Source organism: Marmota flaviventris, chromosome 3 (assembly GCF_047511675.1).
Source record: "Marmota flaviventris isolate mMarFla1 chromosome 3, mMarFla1.hap1, whole genome shotgun sequence".
NCBI classification, from domain to species: domain Eukaryota; kingdom Metazoa; phylum Chordata; class Mammalia; order Rodentia; family Sciuridae; genus Marmota; species Marmota flaviventris.
The window spans coordinates 5,917,403-5,938,990 of NC_092500.1; the positions used below are offsets into that span (position 1 = coordinate 5,917,403).

At 57.7% G+C, this 21,588-nt stretch overlaps 1 protein-coding gene across 1 annotated transcript; it reads left to right on the top strand.

Annotated features, from left to right (window-relative positions):
• The first annotated feature begins 4,182 nt into the window (after positions 1-4,182).
• Positions 4,183-21,401, top strand: Ttll12 (tubulin tyrosine ligase like 12). The gene is made up of 14 exons (XM_027954596.2): positions 4,183-4,432; positions 7,686-7,855; positions 9,928-10,126; positions 11,025-11,184; positions 11,271-11,404; positions 13,641-13,717; positions 15,030-15,146; positions 15,245-15,439; positions 15,749-15,860; positions 16,642-16,793; positions 17,130-17,211; positions 18,678-18,746; positions 19,251-19,389; positions 19,744-21,401. The coding sequence occupies exons 1-14, from the start codon at positions 4,271-4,273 to the stop codon at positions 19,893-19,895; spliced, it is 1,920 nt and encodes a 639-aa protein (XP_027810397.2). The 5' UTR covers positions 4,183-4,270; the 3' UTR covers positions 19,896-21,401.
• The last annotated feature ends 187 nt before the right edge of the window (positions 21,402-21,588 follow it).

The following is a 21,588-nucleotide window of genomic DNA, read 5'->3' on the forward strand; positions in this document are numbered from 1 at the left end:
AGCAACTCAGTGAGACCCTGTCTCTAAATAAAATACAAAATAGGGCTGGGGGTGTGGCTCAGTGATCGAATGCCCCTGAGTTCAATTCCCACTGTGTGTGTTGGCTGAGCTGAATTTTACAGATTGGAACCTCAGCTGAGTCAGCCAGGCAGCAGGGAGTTGGGGACACGAAGGGTGGAGAGGATAGCACAAGCAGGCAGGGTAGCCTTGACCTCAGTTCCCTCCCTTCTTACCAAGCACTGAGCACTCACTCAGAGAGAGGCCAGACTTTGTCTCCTCTTGGGGAGGGGACAGGCACTCACCATTCAGACGCAAGTTGGCACCATGCCCTAACCTGCCACAGGTGCCCATCCTGCTCTCAGGGAGGCAGTGGCAGACCTGGAGGCCCCCAGGTGGCTCAGGAGAGCACCACTATGCCTCAGCAGAGCCCCGTACAGAGCAGGAGGAAAGAGCGACTGGCCAGGAGGAATTCGTTTCAGTCTGAAGGCCAAGGACACCTGCAGGGAGGCCCAGACACTGAGCAGCCGGGCCACAGCGATCCGCAGACAGGCCACAGAGGCTGCACTCTGCCCATTCCTTCTCCTTGAGCCTGTGAAGGTGCCTTCCAGGACAGGCCCTTGGCAACAATCCACTGTGAGGGTGACAGATACCGTCACAGCCACCGTGTCCTTTTAATTGCCTCAAGTATTCAAAGCTGTGTTTTCTCCACCCTATTCTCTCATATGCATGTAATAAATGTTTGTGAAAATCACTTTAATAATAAACAAAAAATAAACCTAAATGTTGCTCTTTTCTCTTATCCACTGGAGGCCACCATAGTGGGGGTGGGGGGAAGCAACTGGAATCAGAAAAATACCAAGAAATTGCATGGCTCTGTTGACAGCTGGAAGTAAAGGGGCTCCAATGTCCTCCCCGGGCGAAGCAAGGGCTGGAGCCTGCATGTGGGGAAGCAGAGGGCGCCCCACAGCCGTGTTCGTGCTCCTAAATGAACTACCAGGAAGTAAAATGTCCGTCTCAAATCCATTTCCCCTCCTAACTTACATTTTGCTCTCTTATACAGAGGCTTTAATCCAGAAGCCACAATCACCATGAGCCTCGGGGAATCTGAGCTCCCCCAGAATAGATGCCCAATGCTGTGCGTGCACCTCTCTGAGACTATGGCCCATGGCTTTCACCAGAATCTAGAAGAAATCCAGAATCCCATAAAGGCTAGCAATGACCATGCTCCTCAAAAATAGCCCTCCAGGTGTCACACACTCAACAGGAGAAAAACAGCTTCATAATATACCAAGCGATGTTCTAAATAAGTGATAGTTCATTCCTTGGTTTAACAGAATGGTTTAAAGTCTGAGGAGGGATTGGCTGGGGGGTAGAGCACATGCTCAGCATGTGCAACACCCTGGGTACCTCCGACAGGACTACCAAAAACATTCAAGACTTCTCCATATTCTTCTCTTATTCCCAAAAGAATGGGAAGAAGGGACCTGAACAGGCATTTGCACACCCGTTTTCATTCACACCAGCGTTATTCACAATAGCTAAAGGTAGAAACAGCTCAAGTGTCCATTGACAGATGAATAGATAAACATAATGTGGTCAATCCATACAAAGGAATATCATTCAGCCTTAAAAAGGAATGAAATTCTGACACATGCTACAACATGGGTGAACCTTGAGGAATTATGTTTACTAGAATAAGCCTGATGCAAAAGGACAATTACTATATTTTCCACTTAAATGCCTAGAGTTGTCAAATTCATAGAGACAGAGTGCAGCCAGGCATGGACGTGCACACCTGTAATCCTGGTGACTCAGGAGGCTGAGGTAGGAGGATGACAAGTTTGAGACCAGACTGGACAACTTAGTGAGACCCTTTCTCAAAATAAAAAATGAAAAGGTCTGGGGGTATGCTAAGTGGTAGAGTGCCCCTGTGTTTAATCACAGTAGCACATAGAATGGTGGTCCCCAGAGGCTGGAGGAGGAGAAAATGGGGGGTTAGTGTTTAATGGGTGCAGATTTTCAGTTGGAGAGAGAAAGTTCTACACACAGATGGAAGTAACAGCAGTCTGATAATGTATAATGCCACTGAACTGTATTCTTTTTTAATTGCTAAAATGATAAATTTTATATCACTTCTATTTTACCATCATTAAAAGAAAGTTGCAGGAGGGAGCATTGATGTCCTTCTTTAAGCACACGGCACACCAGACATTTCTACAAAAGACCCCATAAAGACAGGGGCAAAAGGTCAGGCCTCTGCAGACTGGACAATGGGCTGAGACAGCCCAGCCTCGTGAGGTCCTGTGGACGGACCTGATCCCCCAGGTCCCAAAATACAGTGAACCAGATTCCTTATGAGCAGACGGCCGGCTCATATTCCAGCCCTGCTCCACATGCTGTGGCGATTCAGGGCTTCGCCTCTGGTCACTGTGGGACCAACCTGTTTCATATTATAGTATTTTTGAACTTCCTCTAAATGCTGAGAGCTTAGTGATCAAATGGAGGCCATTATTGAGAATAGAGCCTGGGAAAACAGAGTAGCCCTTGGGGAATTGAAATGCTAATGTTCCCAAGGCCCAGAGCCTATCCTAAGGAAATGTTAATGAAGCAGCTCCCCAGCAAACCTGAGGTGCTAATCAGAAGGGGCCCCAGGCCTTCCCAGCCCAGATTACTCCTCACCCATGTGCCCCTCACCTTTTGGGCCTTCCCACCTACATTTCATCACTGCAAGATAACAGAACAAAGGACAGAAATGCAAACGACAGGAATACGGGAAAGCTGAAAGTAAACCTTAGCTGTAAAAAAGGAAAGACTTCCCCTTGCATGGATTCCACCTCTTGGGTCCCCTTCTTCCTCCAGGGAGAAGTCTTTTCTGCTGTCCTTAATAAAGCTTCTACTTTCCACTCTAAACTTGCTTTTCTGGTGTTATACTTCAGCATTGGGGAAGCAAGGACTCGTCACCGGTAAACAGTGGTAACAAAACTTCCACAAAATGTTGAACTTGACCCTCCACCATGAGGGCCAAAAAGCTCACTAACCACTAATCAGATGATGTAATTCTGATTCGGAAGCACTGCATATACTTCCAAAGTAAGAAATTATTTTAAGAAGACTGCTCTTGAAAACAAATTAACATGTGGAGCTGTGCAAGCAGGTTTACCTTCCATTGTGAATCATGACTATTCATTTAAATCAAATTGCTTTGTCTACAAAATGCACTTCAATGTGGCATTGAAGGTTTATTGTTGTTTTCCTCTGCACCCTCAGCAATTGAAGTTTGGAAGTCTGAGCCTCTGCAGATCAGCCTGAGTCCCACAGTGACACCGAACAAGTCCTCTAAATTGGGGCATTTTGTTTAAAATTAGTTTTTTAAAAAAATTAATTAATTTTTAAGATTTTGAGACAGGATCCGGTTGTTTTCCAGGCTGGTTGAATTTGCCATCCTACTGCCTCCGCCTCCGGAATAGCTGGGATTACGGACGTAGATCACTAAACCTAAGAAACTGAAGCACCCCCAAAATTTCAGGCTTTGAGCTATTTTTAGCAAATAATTATTACAAAGTTCCAAAAACCAATGAGCGTTCAAAGGCGACTGATTTTTAAATGTTTTTAAGTTGCGCTTTATAACATCTCAACGTGTTTGTTTTCGGGTTTCTTTGGTTTGACTTTTTTAAGGTGGTGCTGGGGGATCAGACCCGGAACCCATGTCCCCGGCACCTCCTGCACCACGGAGCTTCCTCTCCAGCCAACACCTCAGCTTAGAGGGAAAACACTTCCGACGGCACGCCCAGCTTTAATGGCTCAACTCATCTTCCGAATCCGAATATAAGGAAACTAGGATGGACCACGACTTCTCAGCACTTAAAATTCAGGGAAATTAAAAGGATCAGAGAACCCCTCCCACCCCGGGGGCTTTGCAAACCTGACCAGTGCGGCCACCGCCCCACCTGCCCCCGCACGGCCGCCCCTTCCGGCTCTGAACGCGAGGGCGCATAATCCCGCCCTCCCGGCATCCCCTGGGGCAGCCGCAGCAGGAGTGAGAAGAGACACGCCCCCCCCGGGGCGCGCGCGCCTACGCCAGCAGCTCCGCGGCCCGGTCGCGGACACACGCGAGCGCGCGCCCATCGACGCACGCGGTCCTCTGGGTCCCGGCCTCGCGCGGGGCGGGGCAGAGCAGAGCGGAGGCGGAGCGGCGGCGGCTTGGCTGGCTGGCCCGGCCCGGGGGCGGCGGCTCCACATTTGCGCTGGCTCTGGCTCGGGCCGAGGCGCCATGGAAGCCGAGCCGGGGCCGGAGCGCGGCAGCCCGGGCCGGACACCAGAGGAAGGCGCGCGGGCCCTGGCCGAGTTCGCGGCGCTGCACGGCCCGGCGCTGCGCGCCTCGGGCGTCCCGGAGCGGTACTGGGGCCGCCTGCTGCACAAGCTGGAGCACGAGGTGCGGGCCGGGCGGGGTCCCAGGCCGGGGGAACCCGGCTGCAGACGGCCCCAGTGGGGCGGCCGGCCGCTCCGGAGCCCGCGGGGAAGCGCGCGGCTGCGGCCGGGCGGAGGGCGGTGGGGCCTGGGCGCGCGGCCGCGATTAGCCGCGGGGTGGAGGGCGGATGCGCTGGGTCGCGTGGAGCGACCTAGACTCTGTCCCTCGGCGATTCAGCAGCGGCTTGGAGTTTGGGGCTAGAGCTCCAGGGAGACATACGCCTCTGTACCCCGACCCTCCAGGCCCAGGCCGGCCAGGGTGGCGCCGGGAACTTAAGGTGGAGTAGGGCGTGTGTCGTGTGCCCGGCCCTCGGCAGCCCTGTGAGGAGTGGGACCCGTCGCCCCTTATACAGATAAGAAAGCCGAGGCTAGGAAGAGACCTGTCAGGCTCAAACCCAGAAGCTGCTCTCAGCCGTGAATTTGTGTAGCTTTAGCTGTTTGGTTCATAGAATTCCGTGGTGTTTCTTCATTTGGTTCGGGCACAGATCACCTTCATTTTGCAGAATAAGAGTTGAGACTGTGGAAGATGGAGAAAGAAGGTAAAGGAAAGATGAAGGGTGTAGAGCTTTCTGGATTTTCTCCCTTTTGTGGAGTCCACTCCCGTGTGCCTGCCTCTCTAAGCCGAGACTTGAGAGGTCTCCTGCTCCTTCTGGCCCAGAGGCCAGATGGGGCCTTTTCCCCCTGGAGCCAGGCTCCTGCCGGGCTCAGCCTCTAGAACCTGGGCAGGCTAAGCGGTGCAGGTGACCCGGGCCAGGAACTAGGAGCCCCGGGAGCCTGACTGCTGAACAGACCTTGCCCTCTCAGCAGTTTTTGTCCCTGAGTATTCATTCCCCCCGAACACTTACGGGTGAGCTGCCCTTTGAATTTTGAATTTGCCCATTTCCTGAGCTAGATATGCAACAGAATCCTCTAAAATACTGGGCAGTGCCAGCAGGCCCCAGCTCCATGGCAGCCCAAAAACTCAAAGGGAAAGGGCAGCAGCTTAGGGCATTGCTGTGAAGTTCGGTGGGTTGGGGGTGTTGGATGCGTCTTTAGCCTTTGATGTTTTCACCTCGGTGCGGGTTTCAGCCGTAGCCCCATCGTAAGTCGAGCATCTGTGCTTGGTGGCAGTGGCACTCCTCTCAGTGCATGTGCTCTGGAACAGGATTTCCTTCCCCCATCACCCTGGCCCTTAATGCTGCCACTGTTTTCTGAGGACTTCCCAGACCTGTGATGGGGATTGGGGCAGGGAGGACCCCAGTTTGTTAAGGTCCTGTTGTGTTGGATGAAAGGAGGATAATGTGGCAATGTCCTGGCCCCTGCCCAGCCCGCCTCAGGAGTGGTAGACCCTCACTCGGGCAGGTCCCTCACCACGGGAGCTCTAGCCTCATGTGGAAAGCAGGAGTAGTGGGAAAGGTGCACCTGGCTGACTGGGAACCTGGTGGGGGAGGGGAGGTGAGAGCTGAGGATTAAGCCACCAGTGTCCAGTATGTAGAAGATGGTCACCAGTGTCATGTCGTTTCTTCCCTGGCCACCCCATTGCTGTGCCCTACCCTGGGGCAGCCAGTGTTTTTCCATTGACCTCCCAAGCTGTTACCAGCAGAGCTGAGTCACCAAGATGCCAGACACAAACCTGCAGCCATTGTCACAGAGTAAGACCAGGTCTGGGGTGGGAGGGAGCATGCCACCAAGACCAGTACCTGCTGCACACAAGGGCCTCATCCTGTGACCCTAGTGCAACTGCCGACTCCTGCTTGAGCTTTCCACTGGTGACCACTCCCCTTGCTGTCTCCCTGGGGGCCCCTCAAGACCTGTCAAGTGCAGGCTGTGGTCACCTCATTCCATAGCAAGGGAGAAGCCAAGCCAGAATGGGGGTGGGCCTGCTGACCCCCAGAAGGCTGGCGATGGAAGGCTGAGGATTTGGGAGTACTTAGGCGAGCGAAGACAGGCTCCAGCCCCTGCCTTCTTAGCAGAGAGCAAGGTAGTGGCCTTCCCAGGGCTGCGGCCAGCATTAAAGCAGGACTCAAACCTCTGCCCAGCTCTCTGGGAGCCTCTTCCAGGTGATCTGTCTGCCACACCCTGCTGGGCCCTTCCTTGCCCTTCCCCTGCCCGGAGTTCTTTCCCCCACCTCCCCAGAGCCAGGTCCTTTGGAGTCCACCTATGTATCTTAACCCAGAAACTTCCTCAGGCTCTGCCGCTGCCCACCTGGTACTTGGATGGCCTAGCCCTTCCTCAGCTCTCAGCACCATGCTCATCCTCTGTGACCATGGAGTGTCAGTCCCCACCAGCATCCCAGTGCCGCCTGTGCCTGAGTAGCTAGTGAGCTGCCCCTGAGAGGCTAGAGGTTTCAGGGAGGACTGGAATCAAGTCCCCTCTGGGTGTCGGAACTTAATGTGTGCTGTTAGATCTAATTCCCAAAGTGGGCCTGGAAGATGGGTGGTACCCCTTCACACAAGAGGAGACTGGGTCACAGAGCATGCTGAGACCAAGTGCTCACAAAACTGTCCTGTGGTCCAGGTTCTGTTGTAAGCCTGTTGGTGTGTGGGTCACCTAACCCTCCCAACACCCCCCTGAGGTGGTCCAGTTGTGTCTGTTGGACAGATGTGTAGGAAGTGGAAGAGCCGCCTGTGCCAGGCTGCAGAGTCTAAAGATACCGCCCCCACCCCCATCACTGGCTGGTGGCAGGAGCTAGGACCAGCCTGGCTCCAGGCACAGGAGAAGAGGCCCACTCTACCCTGAGGATGGCGCATACCCCTCTGTTTCCTGCCAGGTCTGGGCGAGTGACAGGGGGTCTCAGCTACTGTGGTGTGCAATTGCTTCTGGTGAGAGGAAGTGCTCCCCAGCTACCAGGACCCTGACCCCCATTCACCTCTAGTGTGACCAGAGCCACCTTCTGCCCTTAGGACCTTATTTTTCCTGGAAAGCAAGAGACCTAAACTAAAGAGCATTCCCCTGTGTACATAGTCCATTTCCAAGAGTGGTGTCCCATGGGGCCAGCACCTTGGATGATCTCAGCATAGATTATGCCCCTGTGAAGTTCTAGGAGGCCTAGTTTCCCCATCTGCCAGGTTTTTGTGGGTAGGTCGGGTAGTATATAGGTCCTACTCCTTAGAGGAGTCAGGTTCATCCTCAAGGCCTTGATGTGGCCCTCAGCGACCCTGTGGCAGCAGTCATGACTGTGGTGAGGGTCGGGGTAGGGTCTCCTGCCCCACACTTGCTGACCCATGCTCTGGCCCCAGGTCTTCGACGCCGGGGAGATGTTCGGGATAATGCAGGTGGAGGAGGTGGAAGAGGAGGAGGATCCAGCTGCCGGGGAGGCACGAAGGAAGCAGCCCAACCCCGGGAGTGAACTGTGCTACAAGGTCATCGTGACCAGTGAGAGCGGGCTTCGGGCCGCAGACCCCAACAGGTAGGATCCCAGGCCCTCCATCCAGGGCCCAGCCCACTCTTACAAAGCTACAAAGCTTGCACCAAATGTTGGCTGTTAGGGCAAAACTAAGTGCAGACACTCTGCTTCCTGTGTGCCAAGCAGCATCTTGGTCCCAGGACAAGCCAGTGCTGTGCATGCATGGCCAGTGCTGTTCCCACAGGGCTTCACAGTAGTGTCTGTTCCAACATGGTGAAGTCCCCTGAGTGCCTGCCTGTGATCTCACCATTGTCACAGTGGCCCCCTTGCAGGGTGTAAGACTTTGGTTTTGCTGAAGCTTTTGGGCATGGTTGCCCAGTTGGCTGAGGCTGGGTGCTGCAGGTGCCTGCCTGTTCCTAAGCATGGCTTCTCCTTGGACCCTTTCTTGGAAACAGGAACCTCTGAGACCCAGGGCAAGGCTGGTCCTGCCCACAGCTTCCTGTCTCCCAGGGACCACACTAGAGATATCTCCTGCCAAAGTCCTTGTTGGAATCTTAAACTTGTGCTGGCCCCTAAGGCTTACAGGGTCTGTCTCCTGGGGAGCTTTTCCGCCTCTTCCACCTGCCCAGCACCCCCACCTATCATGCAGTTGGGCCCAGGCTCGCCTCCTCCCCCAGGGCAGTGCGGTGAGTCAAGCAGCCGCCTCAGCTTGGGGCACACTCAGCCCTCGTCACACACCCCACCTACAGCAGGCCTGGGAGGGGCTGGGGGTCTGGCCTGGGTTTGGAGCCTTGGGTGTTAATTTCAGCTTCAGCTTTCCCCAGTTGCCCAGCCCCAACAAGCTCCTAGGCCCTCTCTTCCTCAGCACCCACTGGGTACAACATCTTGTCACGTTGCCCAGGGTCACCCCTGCATCCATCTTCAAGGGCCTAGCTCCGCCCTGAGTTCTGGAGTCTTCAAATCTCTGTCTCTGGATATGTAGCAAACCAAAAATCTAATATAAGCACAGCAAAGTAAACTTTCGTGAACTTGCCCTGAACTTAAGGACCAGTGCGTTAGCTGACCCTTTCATTTTAAAGGGGTTGGATTCAGCCAGGAACAACCATGCCCATGAGCCACTTGAGTGCTTGGCCCCTCCTAAGCTAGTAGGGCCTCAAACCCGGGCAGCCCCATCCTGGGGGTGGCAAGAAGGCCTGGCCTCAGACCTGCAGGGGAGCACATGCCTGCCATGCTCTTGCAGGAGCTGTGTACTGTGTGCAGGGCTCAGCTCTTCCCTCCAGAGGCCTGGTGTGCATGGGCACATTCTGTGGGGCAGCTCCTTTGCACTCCCACTTGGCCTCCTGGTGTGGGGACCTTTGTTTTAGATGACCGCCTGCCCCTGTAGGGAGCAAGGTGGGGAGCCCAGGCCTGTTCTGCACCCACTTAGTCCAGCCATGGACTCTTACATGAGTGACCACTGTTGCTTTTCACCAGCACTCAGCCAAGTCAAGAGTGCTGGCTATTTGGAACCTTTTTTTTTTTTTGCACCGAGGATTGAACCAAGGGGCACTTAACCACTGAGCCACATCCCCATCCCTTTGTAATATATTTAGACAGGATCTTGCTAAGTTGCTTAGGGCCTTAGAGATGGCTTTGAATTTGGGATCCTCCTGCCTCAGCCTCCCAAGCTGCTGGGATTACAGGCATGTGCCACCCCACTGGTTCCAGTTAGCACATTTAATTAACAGAATGATGGGTTTCATTGTGGCATGGTCATGTACTCAAATAACACTCTAGTCATCCCTTTCTCTTCCCCATCCCTGCCCTCCTATCCCCTTCCTCTCCAGTAGCCTCCCTCATGCTGGATCTCCAGACCCGTGTGGTGCTGACATCCACCTGGTCATGGGAAATGGGGAACCCCAGTGACCTGCATTAGAGCTCAGAGGAGGTGGCTAGCTGGAAGCCGTATACTGGGTGACAGAGCTGGGGTCTTGGCCAAAACCCATCTAAAACCATCCATAACCATGTTGGTGGGTTAACTGGGTCTCAGAAGGATGGGTACAGGACCTAGCCTTGGGTGTCTTCTCCCTTCTGGTCCTCCTCTTTCCCCCTTTCCCTTTTGCCATGCCTGCTCGGCAACTCACATGTGTCTACAGCATCTTCCTCATCGACCACGCCTGGACGTGTCGCGTGGAGCATGCCCGCCAGCAGCTACAGCAGGTGCCAGGGCTGCTGCACCGCATGGCCTCCTTGATGGGCATCGAGTTTCATGGTGAGCTGCCCAGCCTGGAGGCTGTGGCCCTGGTGCTAGAAGATATGTGGAAGTTCAACCAGACCTACCAGGTGGCCCATGGGGTAAGCCAGCCACTGGGTCCCAGGGAAAGGGAGCACAGGCGGGGCCTTTGGGCCGTCAGGGCTGGTGGGAGCCCCCACAGTGAACAGGGGTCGGAGGTGGAGGCAGAGGGCCGCACCTGGCAGGGCTGGGTGGGCGGCCCAGGTGTGGAGGAGCTGGGCCTGCCCTGGCAGCAGGCCCAGGGCAGCGGCTTGCACCTCTGGCCCAGGGTCTGCCTCTCTGTGGGCTCAGTCCCGGGCCACCTCCTTTGGAAGGGGCATTTTTTCATGTGGCCTCATCAGGAGAGGCTGACCCCCTTGCTCAGGACCAGCCAAGGCTGGGCCCCAGGTGCTCGCCCAGGCTTGGAGCTCACAGGACCCAGCTCTCAGACCCCTGAACCTGAGCCCAGACAACTGAGCTGCCTCTGCCCTGTTCCCTTCTGTCCTCTGGTTCTGCACCAGCCTTAGGAGGGGAGTCCAGGCCCTTTGGCCTGACCGGGGCCTTCACTACCACCTATGGCCTCTCCAGGCCCCAGCCCCTCGCCACTCTTAGTTCAGGAAGTCATGCTTGCTCCTCCTCGGCGCCGTTGCCTCCAGAGAGCCTTCCCTGAACTCAGACTCCCTTCCCCACCACACGGAAAGTCCAGACTGTCCGCACGGGGATGAGCCAAGTGCCTTTTTACCACACAGGTTGTCACGCTGTGTTACATGGGCTCTGTCCTGGTCTACAAGGGCAGGGCCCCTGTCCAGGAGGGACTAAACTGTCCCTCCAGACTTAGGAGAGCTGGGCATAGGAGAAAGGTGACAACTGCAATCACTCCATGCTTCTGTGGGCCGTGGTGGGCAGGCCGGTGGAGGGCACAGGGCAGAAGGAGCAGGCAGTGGACATGTGGGTGAGGGCTGCCCTGTGCCCTGCCCACAGACAGCTGAGGAGAAGGTGCCGGTGTGGTACATCATGGACGAGTTTGGCTCGCGGATCCAGCACGCAGACGTGCCCAGCTTCGCCACGGCACCCTTCTTCTACATGCCCCAGCAAGTGGCCTACACGCTGCTGTGGCCGCTGAGGGACTTGGACACAGGCGGTAAGTCAGAGCCTCCCCACCCTGTAGGACGGGCCTCGGCCAGCTCCTTGACGCCCCCACTGATGGGCACGCGTGTCTTGGCGCAGAGGAGGTGACCCGGGACTTTGCCTACGGAGAGGCAGACCCTCTGATCCGGAAATGCATGCTGCTGCCCTGGGCCCCCACCGACATGTCGGACCTCAGCTCCTCCACGCCCGAGCCGCCCGCCGAGTACTACCAGGTGTGGCCCTGCCTCCACCTCCAACCAGGCCTGTTGGTCTGGTGGCTGCTGGAACGTTCTCCATCCGTCACCACGTTACTGAACACTGCTGGGTGCCAGGCGCCGAGCTGGTTACTGGGAGCGGGAAGGTGTTTGGGGCCATCTGAGGCAGGTCTTGCTGGAGCACGAGCAGCCTGCAACCACATGTTAAACAGTAGGTGACAGGAGCTGGTCCTCACAGGACGTCAGCAGATGCTGCTTGTTACCAAGGAGGCGCGGGCCTGCTCTGTCCCATGTCTCATCTGGAGAGATTTCCCTCCTGGGCAGAAGGACACTGAGCTTTCCTGGCTGTCCTCAGGTGACTGGTTCTGGGACCCTCATGGATTCCAGAATTTCCAGGTGGTGTGGTGTTCCCGTAGAACCTACACTTGTCACCTAAGACCGGAAGTGTTGTTGTGTGAACCCTTGTTCATGTTGTTAGGGACAAGGGAGAGTCCACATATTCAGGACAGATAGAAATTTTTGACTGACCATCTGTTGGTTGAATGTGAGGAAGTAGACCCAGGGATAGGAAGGGCCGACCCCATTCAACACGACGCAGCCCCTCTCCCGCACACGGCAGGCCCTTGTCACTGAAATCAAAGTGATGCTCTGACTGGGCAGCTCCCCGTCAGGCCCCACCAGGATGTCGCTGGCCCACTCGAGCATCAGGCTGGTGGCAGGAGCTCATGCAGGGCCTGATACCAGGGGCTGTGGGTTAGGGACTGAGGGTCAGTGAGGCCCGGGGAGGCGGGTCCTATAAGAACACAGCTTCTGCCAGAGCCTCCCTCTGCCTGTGGCCTGCCACTGTGTCCCGTCAACTGGATCCAGCACACATGGGAGCTTGAACCTAGCACCACAGAAGCTCATTCTCCTGTGTTCCTTACAACCTTACAGTCCTGTTACATCTTCATTTTATTGAGGATGGGGAAGTTGGGGCACAGAGAAGTTAATTAACTTACCAGAGGTCACATAGCTAGTGCAGAGCCTGAATCTGAAACCAAGGGCACACGTTAGCCCACAGGCAGAGGCCACAGACCTTGCCTCACTGTGTTGGAAGCTGCTGAGCCACACAGACTGTGGTGCGTGGTATCTGGAAGGCTGCGGATGGGACTGAACAGGGCAGCTGGTGTTGGAGTGGTCGCTGCTATTGGCAGGGGTGGGCCTGGGCCTGAGCCTAGCAACATCTCCGTGGACATCAGTGGTGACCAAATGGCCCCTGCCAAGAGACTGCCCTTGTCTGTCCAGAGGCATGTCCATGCCCACGGTGTGCTCAGTGAGCTCGGGCCTGTGAAGCAGGGGTGCAGGGGACGAGGTGTGAGTCTGCCTTGGGGACAGTTGCGTCCTGGTCTTGGCTGTTAGTGGAAGGCAGATCTTTGCCTGGGGGCTCTGTGCTGACAGGAGCCAGGGCAGCCCCGCATCTGAGACATCCGTGCTTTCCTGCTGGACTCGGCAAGGTCGGGCCTGCGCCCAGGTTCACTCTGGGTGCTGACTGAGCGGCCCAGACCCTAGCAGCTCACAGCAGCAAACCTGTCACCTCACACAGTTCCCTTGGGCAGGAGTGGCTCAGTGCTGCTTTCCGGCCCGGGCCTCGGCATATGGGCCTCTGTGGGCTGCTGAAGCCTTGCCCCACACGGAGACCGACTTCCTTGGAGCTAGTGGCTGAGAGAAAGTGAGGCGGAGTCACAGGGCCTGTGGTCTGGCCGGAGCAGCACACTGTAGCTGCTGCCTTCCCTTAATTAGCAGTGGCTCCCCGGGTCCAGCCCACTGAGGTAATGGACCAAGAGCTGCCTTGTAAAGGGAGTGTCAGCCCCAAGTCCTCCACTCCTTTCCTAAGGCCCAGGTCTGGCTGTGACCCCCCTGCCCCGCCTCCCTCCCTAGTTTTGTGGGCAGGCTGTAAACCATTGCAGCATATGCTTGGAGCAGCCCTGCCCGCTGGAGCCCCCCAGCCCCTCCTAGGACAGGCCTGCCACCCGCTTACTCCCTGTGATCTGGAGATGATCCTGAGGAAGTTGGAAAATGTTTGCCTTGTTCTTTTGACACCAAAGAAGAACTGCTGGGTACCGAGGGGCCATGAGTTCCAGAATCCCAGGTGGGGGTGGCCAGGGGCAGCGAGTGCCCAGCTCTGCGGGGCCCCACCTCAGGGCCGGGCTGGGAGGCACCTTCTCCTGCTCCCTTCACTAAGGTCTGTTTCTGCCTTTGGTGTGTTTCCTTCTAGGCCATTCTGGAGGAGAACAAGGAGAAACTGCCACTTGCCATCAGCCCTGCAGCCCATCCCCATGACCATGTCTTCAAGTAGGTGCCCCTTCTCTACCCTGGGGCTCCTGGGTTGCCAGCTCCACACTCCAGGCCCAGGCCCAAGCCCCAGAGCACTGCCAGGCTCATGAGCCCTGAGTCCTGGCAGCTTGCTGTCTGCGCAGAGATCATAGAGGAGATGCAGCAGAGCAGGGAAGGCCCTGGACTCTCCCTTGGGATTCAGGATGGAAGGAGGCATAAAAACCCTGGTGGGGTGAGGACACTCCAGGCTGAAGCTGGGGCCACCACCAGTCCCGGTTCAGCCATGCAGGGGCACCCCCAGGTATCTGTGTGCATTTGATCTTAGACCTGAACAAAGGCTGGCCACTCCCCAGAATGGGTGCCTGTGCTGACTGAGTGTGCTGGGTGCTGGAAGAGCCACCTGGGCTGCCAGGAGAGGCCCTTCCCGGGGCCTGCAGGTGTAGACTAGTGGATCATAACAACTAAGCGGGCAAGTCCAGGCTGGGCCCTGCAGATAGGTAGCCCTTCCACTTTCTCGGTCTTGGATGGCTGAGCACGCTTGTCCTTCCAGGAAGGTGGGAACTGTCACTCCGGCTTACAGGTTAGAAGCAGAAGTACAGGCACCGTGCCCACCTGGTGCTGAGCAAGGCCTGGGCAGGTCCACCTCAGTCGGGACGGATGGGTCTCTGCCTTCATGCAAGCCCTTCCTGGAAACCCCCAGACACCTCCCTGGGCTGCCTAACCTGGTCCAGCCAGAAATGGACAGCACCTGCACTCTGCCCCCACAGAGCCTCCACCCCTTTCCTGAGGACAGAGGCTGCGCTGGCCTTTCCTGAGGCCCCAGTCTGGCTATGACCCCTGCCCCTCCCCTCCTTGGGGCAGAAGCACATGGAGGCCCCACTTGTGGTCCTCCTGCTCACAGTCACTTCCACCATGTGCCCTGCCTCAGAGCGCTGCCCGCCTGGCTCCCCTGCCCTGTGCCCCTCCCACCTTCACATTCAGCTCCACCCCTTCAATGAGCAGGGTCCACCCCTCCCCCAGCAGGGGCTCCAGGACTCTTGTCTTGACCCCACACTGGCCTGCTTGGCCCTCAGCTTCAGAGGAGCGTTCTGGGGATATCAGCCCCTCTCGGCAGGCTCTTAGCACGTCCAGGGGAAATTGGCCCGCTCCATCCTCCTTTTCCACATGGGGGAGGCCCAGCCTTCGCTCAGAAGAACTATTTCATTCTGAAGACAAACAGGAGGCAGGCCATGTGCCATCCTGCAGTGGGACATAAGAGCACGGGCTGTCCCCGTCCTTCAGCAGATAGTAGAGGGAGCAGGTCTAGACCGCCCTGCCCTCCCCCCCCCAGGGTCCACACGGACGTGCAGCAGGTGCTCAGCCACCTCACCCACCCACGCTTCACCTTCACCCCGAGCGAGGCAGACGCCGACATCCTCTACCACTTCTCCCACTTCAAGGACTACAGGTGGGGTGCCCCCGGCCTCAGCAGGCTCCCGCTCCCCTCCCTCACCCACCCAAGCCCTCCTTCGCCCTGAGCCCACCCGTTCCTGCTGCCACCTGCAGGAGCCTCAGCCAGGAGCGGCCGCAGGTGCTGCTGAACCAGTTCCCCTGCGAGAACCTGCTGACGGTGAAGGACTGCCTGGCTTCCATCGCACGCCGGGCAGGGGGCCCCGAGGGCCCCCCCTGGTTGCCCCGGACCTTCAACCTGCGCACGGAGCTGCCCCAGTTTGTCAGCTACTTCCAGCAGCGGGAGAGGCGGTAAGCCCCCAGATACGGCGCCTGGAAACAGGCCCCTGTGGCGTCCCATCCACAGCTGGTGCCGGCGGCTCGTTAGCTGAACACCACCGTGTGCTGGTGTGTGCTGACCACAAGCACCCTCACCTCTCCAAGGCCTCTGCACCCAACCTCTGAAAGCCCCCTACTCCTGGGCCCGCCTCCAGTGCCACCTCTGTGACATTCCTAGGGCCCCTTAGGAGATGTTGGCCTCCCCCTCAGTGGCCAGGGTCCTGGGGTGCTTGGCTGGGAGGGCAGGCCTCAGGGTGTAGCCTGGCCGTGCCCTCCTTGCAGGGGGGAGGACAACCACTGGATCTGCAAGCCCTGGAACCTGGCCCGCAGCCTGGACACCCATGTCACCAGGAGCCTCCCCAGCATCATCCGGCACCGGGAGAGCACTCCCAAGGTGGGCAGCCTGGCGGAGCTTGAGGGCTGGGACCCCTGCAGCTAGGTCCAGGTGTCGGCAGTGACTGGGGTCGCCGGGCACACAGGGATTGGAACTGGGGCAGGGCCCTCTTGGAAGCCCCGTCCTTCCTTCCACAGCCACTGCCAGTGCCAGTAGGGGAGGGCCAGTGTGGCACTCCAGGTGGGAGCAGCGGAGACCCTCAGAACTGTCCAGTGTAGCCAGCCACAGCCAGGCGCAGTGGCGCACTGTAATCCCAGCAGCTCAGGAGGCTGAGGCAGGAGGAGCGCGAGTTCAGAGAACTTGCTGCGCCACGTAGTGTAACAGCCCAGCAGGAGCAGTGGCCAGGCATGGAGCCCCTGGGCCTGTGGTGGCCTCCAGGGGCAGCACAGGGGGTCACAGGACTGGAGACTCATCCAGGCTGTGGCTGCCGTGGTGGGTCATGCATGTGGACAGGGCTGGAAGGCCCACAGTGGCAGCTTGGGACAGTGGGACAGAATGGTAGAGTCTGGGGGAGGATCTGTGTTGTTTCAAACGCTGAAACGGAGAGTTTTTTTCCTTCAACTAAAGTCGAGATGAACATGGAGACACTAGCTGCTGGCTAGAGCATGGTTTTCAAGGCAGATGTGGGGTAAAGTGCCACTATGACTGGCCCTGGGTGCCAGGTGCAGGGGCCCTCGGTGGGCAGATGGAGGAGCTGGCCCATAGGTGCAGGAGCTCAGGGTACTGCGTCCCACCCAGGGGAGGTAAGAGCGGTCAGCGAGCCGGCATCTGTGTCCTCCAGGTGGTATCCAAGTACATCGAAAGCCCCGTCCTGTTCCTTAGAGAAGACGTGGGCAGCGTCAAGTTCGATGTCCGCTATGTGGTGCTGCTGCGCTCTGTGAAGCCGCTGCAGCTGTTCGCCTATGACGTGTTCTGGCTACGCTTCTCCAACCGGTAATGGGCTGGCTGGTGAGGGCCAGTGGGGTCTGGGCCCGGGACCTTCCTTTATGGTGGGTCACAAAGCCTGTGCTGGGACTTCCCACACCCACCCAGCCAGCAGCCCCTGGGTATCGGGTAGTGATGACGCGCCTTGGTCCTCCTGAGTGACCATGCCTTGGCTGTGACCTGTGACAGGTGACAGCGGGAGAGCCAGGGTGCGTCACAGGGAATCTTCACATCATGCTGCCCACCAGCCCCCACCCACTGGTGAGACAGGTGCAGAACTGGGGGCCACTGGGGAGCCGCTGCGCACTGGGAGCCCACAAGCCGGCCTGTCTGCTTGTCCCCCAGGCCCTTCTCACTTGACGACCTTGACGACTATGAGAAACACTTCACCGTAATGAACTACGACCCAGACGTGGTGCTGAAGCAGGTGGGGCAGCCACGAGGCACCTGCAGGGTTCCTGTGTCCCCTCGGGGTGTCCTGTTCTCCCTGCCACCTGAAGTGCGCTGTGCCTGAGGATGTGGGGGCAGGCGGGCGGCCTGTCCCAAGGCTGGTCACGGCAGAGTGGGGCTCAGCAGGTTCCCCCCAGGAAGCTGCCTCGCCTGGGAAGACACAGCTGTCCCTTCAGCACTCTGAGCACAGGAATGGAGGGGGCCACGGAGGTGCCTGTTGCCTGGCCCCACAGGAGACAGGGCAGCCCCCGCCCCGTGCCCACCTGGCCCTGCCCCTGCCAGCCTGTGGCCCTTCCTGGAGCCACATCTCCCATCTTCCCTGTGCGTCTGTCCCTCCTGGCACACGGTACATGGCAGTGGGGCTGGGGGTGCTGGCAGGAGGCCTCAGGCGGTGCACCTGAGCCAGGCAGGCACAGCCTGGGCAGAGCTCGGGTCCTCGGAGGAGGAAAGGAGGACCAGGCCACGGCATTCACTGCCCCAAAGCTCTCTGCCCTGCCGGCTGGTTGGCAAGGGTTGAAGACAAGCCGTTAGGCGCCCCCAGCTGCCTGCCTGCTCCCTCTCCTGAGGCATGACCACCGTCCAGGCACCTGGACTCCTCAGCATGTGCTCGAGCACGCCCCCCGAATCTCTGCCACCAAGCGCCATGCTCCTGGATGGGCTTCACTAAGTGCAACCCCAGGGCGCCCTGTGGCTTCCTAATTCCCACGGTTATTCACCTGAGCCAAGTGGGGCATTCTTGGAGGCATCCTGCTGACCCTACCTGAGAGGGACCTGGAGAACGGGAGCTGCTGGGTAGCAGTGCTGGGCTCATGCACACCCGGCCAGGGCCATGTGGTCCTGCTGCTGCTTGTCCCTCTTTCGTTCTTGGTCACGTTGAAGGCCAGCACCCAGAACAGCCATGAGGGCCCCAGAACGTGGTTGGTGCCGAGTCCCTTCTCTGCATTGTGAGGGGGTCATCTCCAGAAGCCCTGTGCACGAGAACTCATGTCCTGTCCACGTGCTGGGCTTCCTTGGGGCTCGCCCTGTCTTGCCCTTCTCTGGAAGAAATCCGAGCCAGCTTATTCAGGCCCTTCTTGGGGTAGAGTCTTAGTCTGGTGGAGATCTTGCTGTTTTTCAGCAGTGCAGGGACACAGGTAGGGCCCTGAAGACTGGGTCCAGGCTCTGTTTCAGGTGGGCTGTCCTGGTCTGGGTGCTGAGCTGCCCTGACCCTGCTGTCTGACTCAGCCTCCCGACAGCCTTGAAATCAGCTTGCTGTGTAGGTGTGTTCCCTGAGGAGACAGGCTTGGAGGTTGACATGCTTTGCCAGAGTCTCACAGAAGCCAGAGTTTAAACCAGTCTCTTTTCCCCTTTGTAACCTGGGGGGCTTGGGCCACATGCTGTTCTGCGGTGCTGTCCTATTGCCCCAGCAAAGCAAGAGTGACCGCCTGGCCCTGTGTATTGCAGGTACACTACAATGAATTCATCCCTGAGTTTGAGAAGCAATACCCAGAGTTCCCCTGGAGTGGTGTCCAGGTGAGTCCCAAGCTCCACTGGGGGCAGGGCCAGGCTGCACACCTGCAGGAACCACCCCTCACACTCTGGGACTGGGTGGCTCTGAGCACGTGGGTCAGCCAGAGGGCAGCAGGCTCCATCTGCTAGAGTGACCTGAGTCCCCTGGAGACAGGCTGGGCCTGTGAGTCCCTGGTGAGCCACGGGGGTGCTAGGGCAGGAGATGGGGCAGGTTTGCTGAAAGTGGACCTGGGGGCTGAGGTGTAGCTCTGGGGTAGGACATTTGCCTGGAAATTGCAAGTTCCTGGGTTTGATCCCCAACACCAGAAATAAAGTAGACTCCCAGAGAAGGGAAAATGTCAGGTAGAGGTGACATGGATAGGTCTAGAGACAAAGGGTGTAGGGGGTGTTGACTTGGGCCATTTCAGGGCTAGGGTTCAGGCAGGGACAATGAATTGAGGCAGCTCTGGGAGGCCATTCCCGGCATTAGGACCAACAGGCCCCTTGACTCACCCTCCCCATCCCTAGGCTGAGATCTTCCGGGCCATCATGGAGCTGTTCCAGGTGGCATGTGCCAAGCCACCACCCCAGGGCCTCTGCAACTACCCCGCATCCCGGGCCGTGTACGCCGTTGACCTCATGCTGAAGTGGGACAGCCGCCCTGATGGTGAGGAACCACCCAGGCGCCCTGAGCTGGAATGAGCCAGGAGTCTAGACTGAGCGGCCTGGCCCTCTGGAGGGGGGACACCTGCCATGCAGAGGGAGCCCCTGTCTCCCTGGCCCCAGCCAGGCCCTCTTGGTGACAGCCCACCCTGCCAGCACTGCCTCCTCTTCCCCTCTGGGCTGAACTCAGCGTCTGCCCTTGCTGTGATGCACTCTCGTCCCTAGGGCTACAGTCTGCTCCTGCCTGGCCATGGGGGCAGGTGGCAGTCCAGGCCAGCCTGCAGAACGAGGAGACTTATTTCCAGGTCCCCATCCCTTGGTCCCCTGCAACCTTTTCACCTGCTTCCCTCATCCCCAGGAAAGCGGGTGATGCAGCCCCAGATCCTGGAGGTGAACTTCAACCCAGACTGTGAGCGAGCCTGCAGGTACCACCCCAGCTTCTTCAACGATGTCTTCAGCACCCTGTTTCTGGACCAGCCCAGCGATTGCCATGTCACCCGCCTCGTCTAGGGCCTCCCACCTGTTCTTGCTGGCGAGGTTGGGGCCTCAGTTCTCTGAGCTCCTCCTGCCAAGACCCTGACCTGCCACCTCCTCTTCTCCAGTCCCTGACCAAGTCATAGCCTCAGCCCAAATCCTCTGCCTTCCCGGCCCTGTCCCTGTATCACCCACTGGGATTGAGGGTCCTCCTCTCTGCTATGGGTCAGTGAGGACACCACTGGGGCCAAGTGGTACCCCAGCCCCCTCTACACCCCTCACCACTGACTATGTGAGTGAGTCCCCAACTTTATCAAGGGCTTTGTTCCTGGCACCAGGAGAGTGTGGATCCTGGGCTGCTGTTTCCAGAGGTTAGGGGACAAGGGTTCCTTAGAAATGGGGCTCTGAGGGAAATGTTTGGGAACTCTGCATAGAATGAGGCCTCGTTGGGTCTCTTTCCACAGTGTGCCCTCTTGCCTCATGGCTCCCCCAAGTGGGGTGACAGATGCCCCAGAAAGCCTGGGAAACCCTGGCCACCAGCCACACTCCAGCCCCCACCAGCAGACCTCTGCCCACAGCCACGCAGGAGGGCCGGCTTCTCCCTTCTCATGTTTGAGAGTGGCCTGTCCTCTGGAAAGTTGGCCTACTCGAGTTCCCACCAGGGCCCACCTGCTCACCAGACACCTCGCCACCCTCTGAGATGGGCTGAGGTGCTCTGGAGAGGGTCTCAAGGACGAGTGTGGGTGGCAGAGCACCAGGCAGGAGTGGCTGAGAAATGGCCGTGGCTAGCAAGATGAGTCCAAGGAGGACCTCAGTTCAAGACAGGTGCTGTTGTCAGTAAGGTCCAGAGTCAAAGTGTGGGCATTTTGTTTTTTAACTTATGGGAAGAAAATGTAAAATTTTAGTTCTTTCCTAATTTTTTTCTGGAATTTGTGGTCACGTGCCAGCGTTCCTTTGTTTCATGGTCTTGGAGTGTTGTTCTGTGGTCCTGAGGATGGAACCCAGGGCTTCTCACTTGCTAGACAAGTGCTGTACCACTGAGCTACATCCCCAGCCCTTTTTCATTTGGGGACAGGATCTCACTAAGTTGCTCAGGCTGGCCTTGAACTTGTGATTCTCCTGCCTCAGCCACTCAGTAGCTGGATCACAGGTGTGTGCCCAGCAGCTGCCAATGGTTCCGGTGTAGCTGCAGTGCAGTGGGCAAGTCTGTGTCCAGGTAGGCAAGAGCTGCTTCCAGAACTTTCCAGCACACAGTAGGACAGGACAGGGATGTGGTGTCTGTTTCATTTTTGAAGCTAAAAGCAATTCTTTTCATAACAAAACTGGGTGTGATTCTGCCCACCATCTGTCTCCAGGCACATGGACCACCTCTTTGACTCCCCTCACCCTTTAGCTGGACATGGCCCTCCCTCCGCCCAGCAGGGCCATGGCTGTGGAGGGCAGGGTTGATGCCGCCTCTAGTTTCCTCACCTGGAGGGTGGGCTGCTAGCCTCCCAGCTCTCACCCTGCTTAATTTGTACTGCAATAAAGTATGGCTTCTTCTTTGATGGCTGCTCCTTTCTCTGGGGTCCTGGAAGCACAGGCCTAGGCTGGTGTGGCAGCTGTGTCCCCTAGAGTCAAGACTGTAACAGGGTGTGGGTGAAGCTGACTGCGTCCAGACCACCGGGTCCTAACAGGTGGCACTCATGCTGGCTCCGGGTTCACCTAAAACCTGTGGCACAGTGGGCAG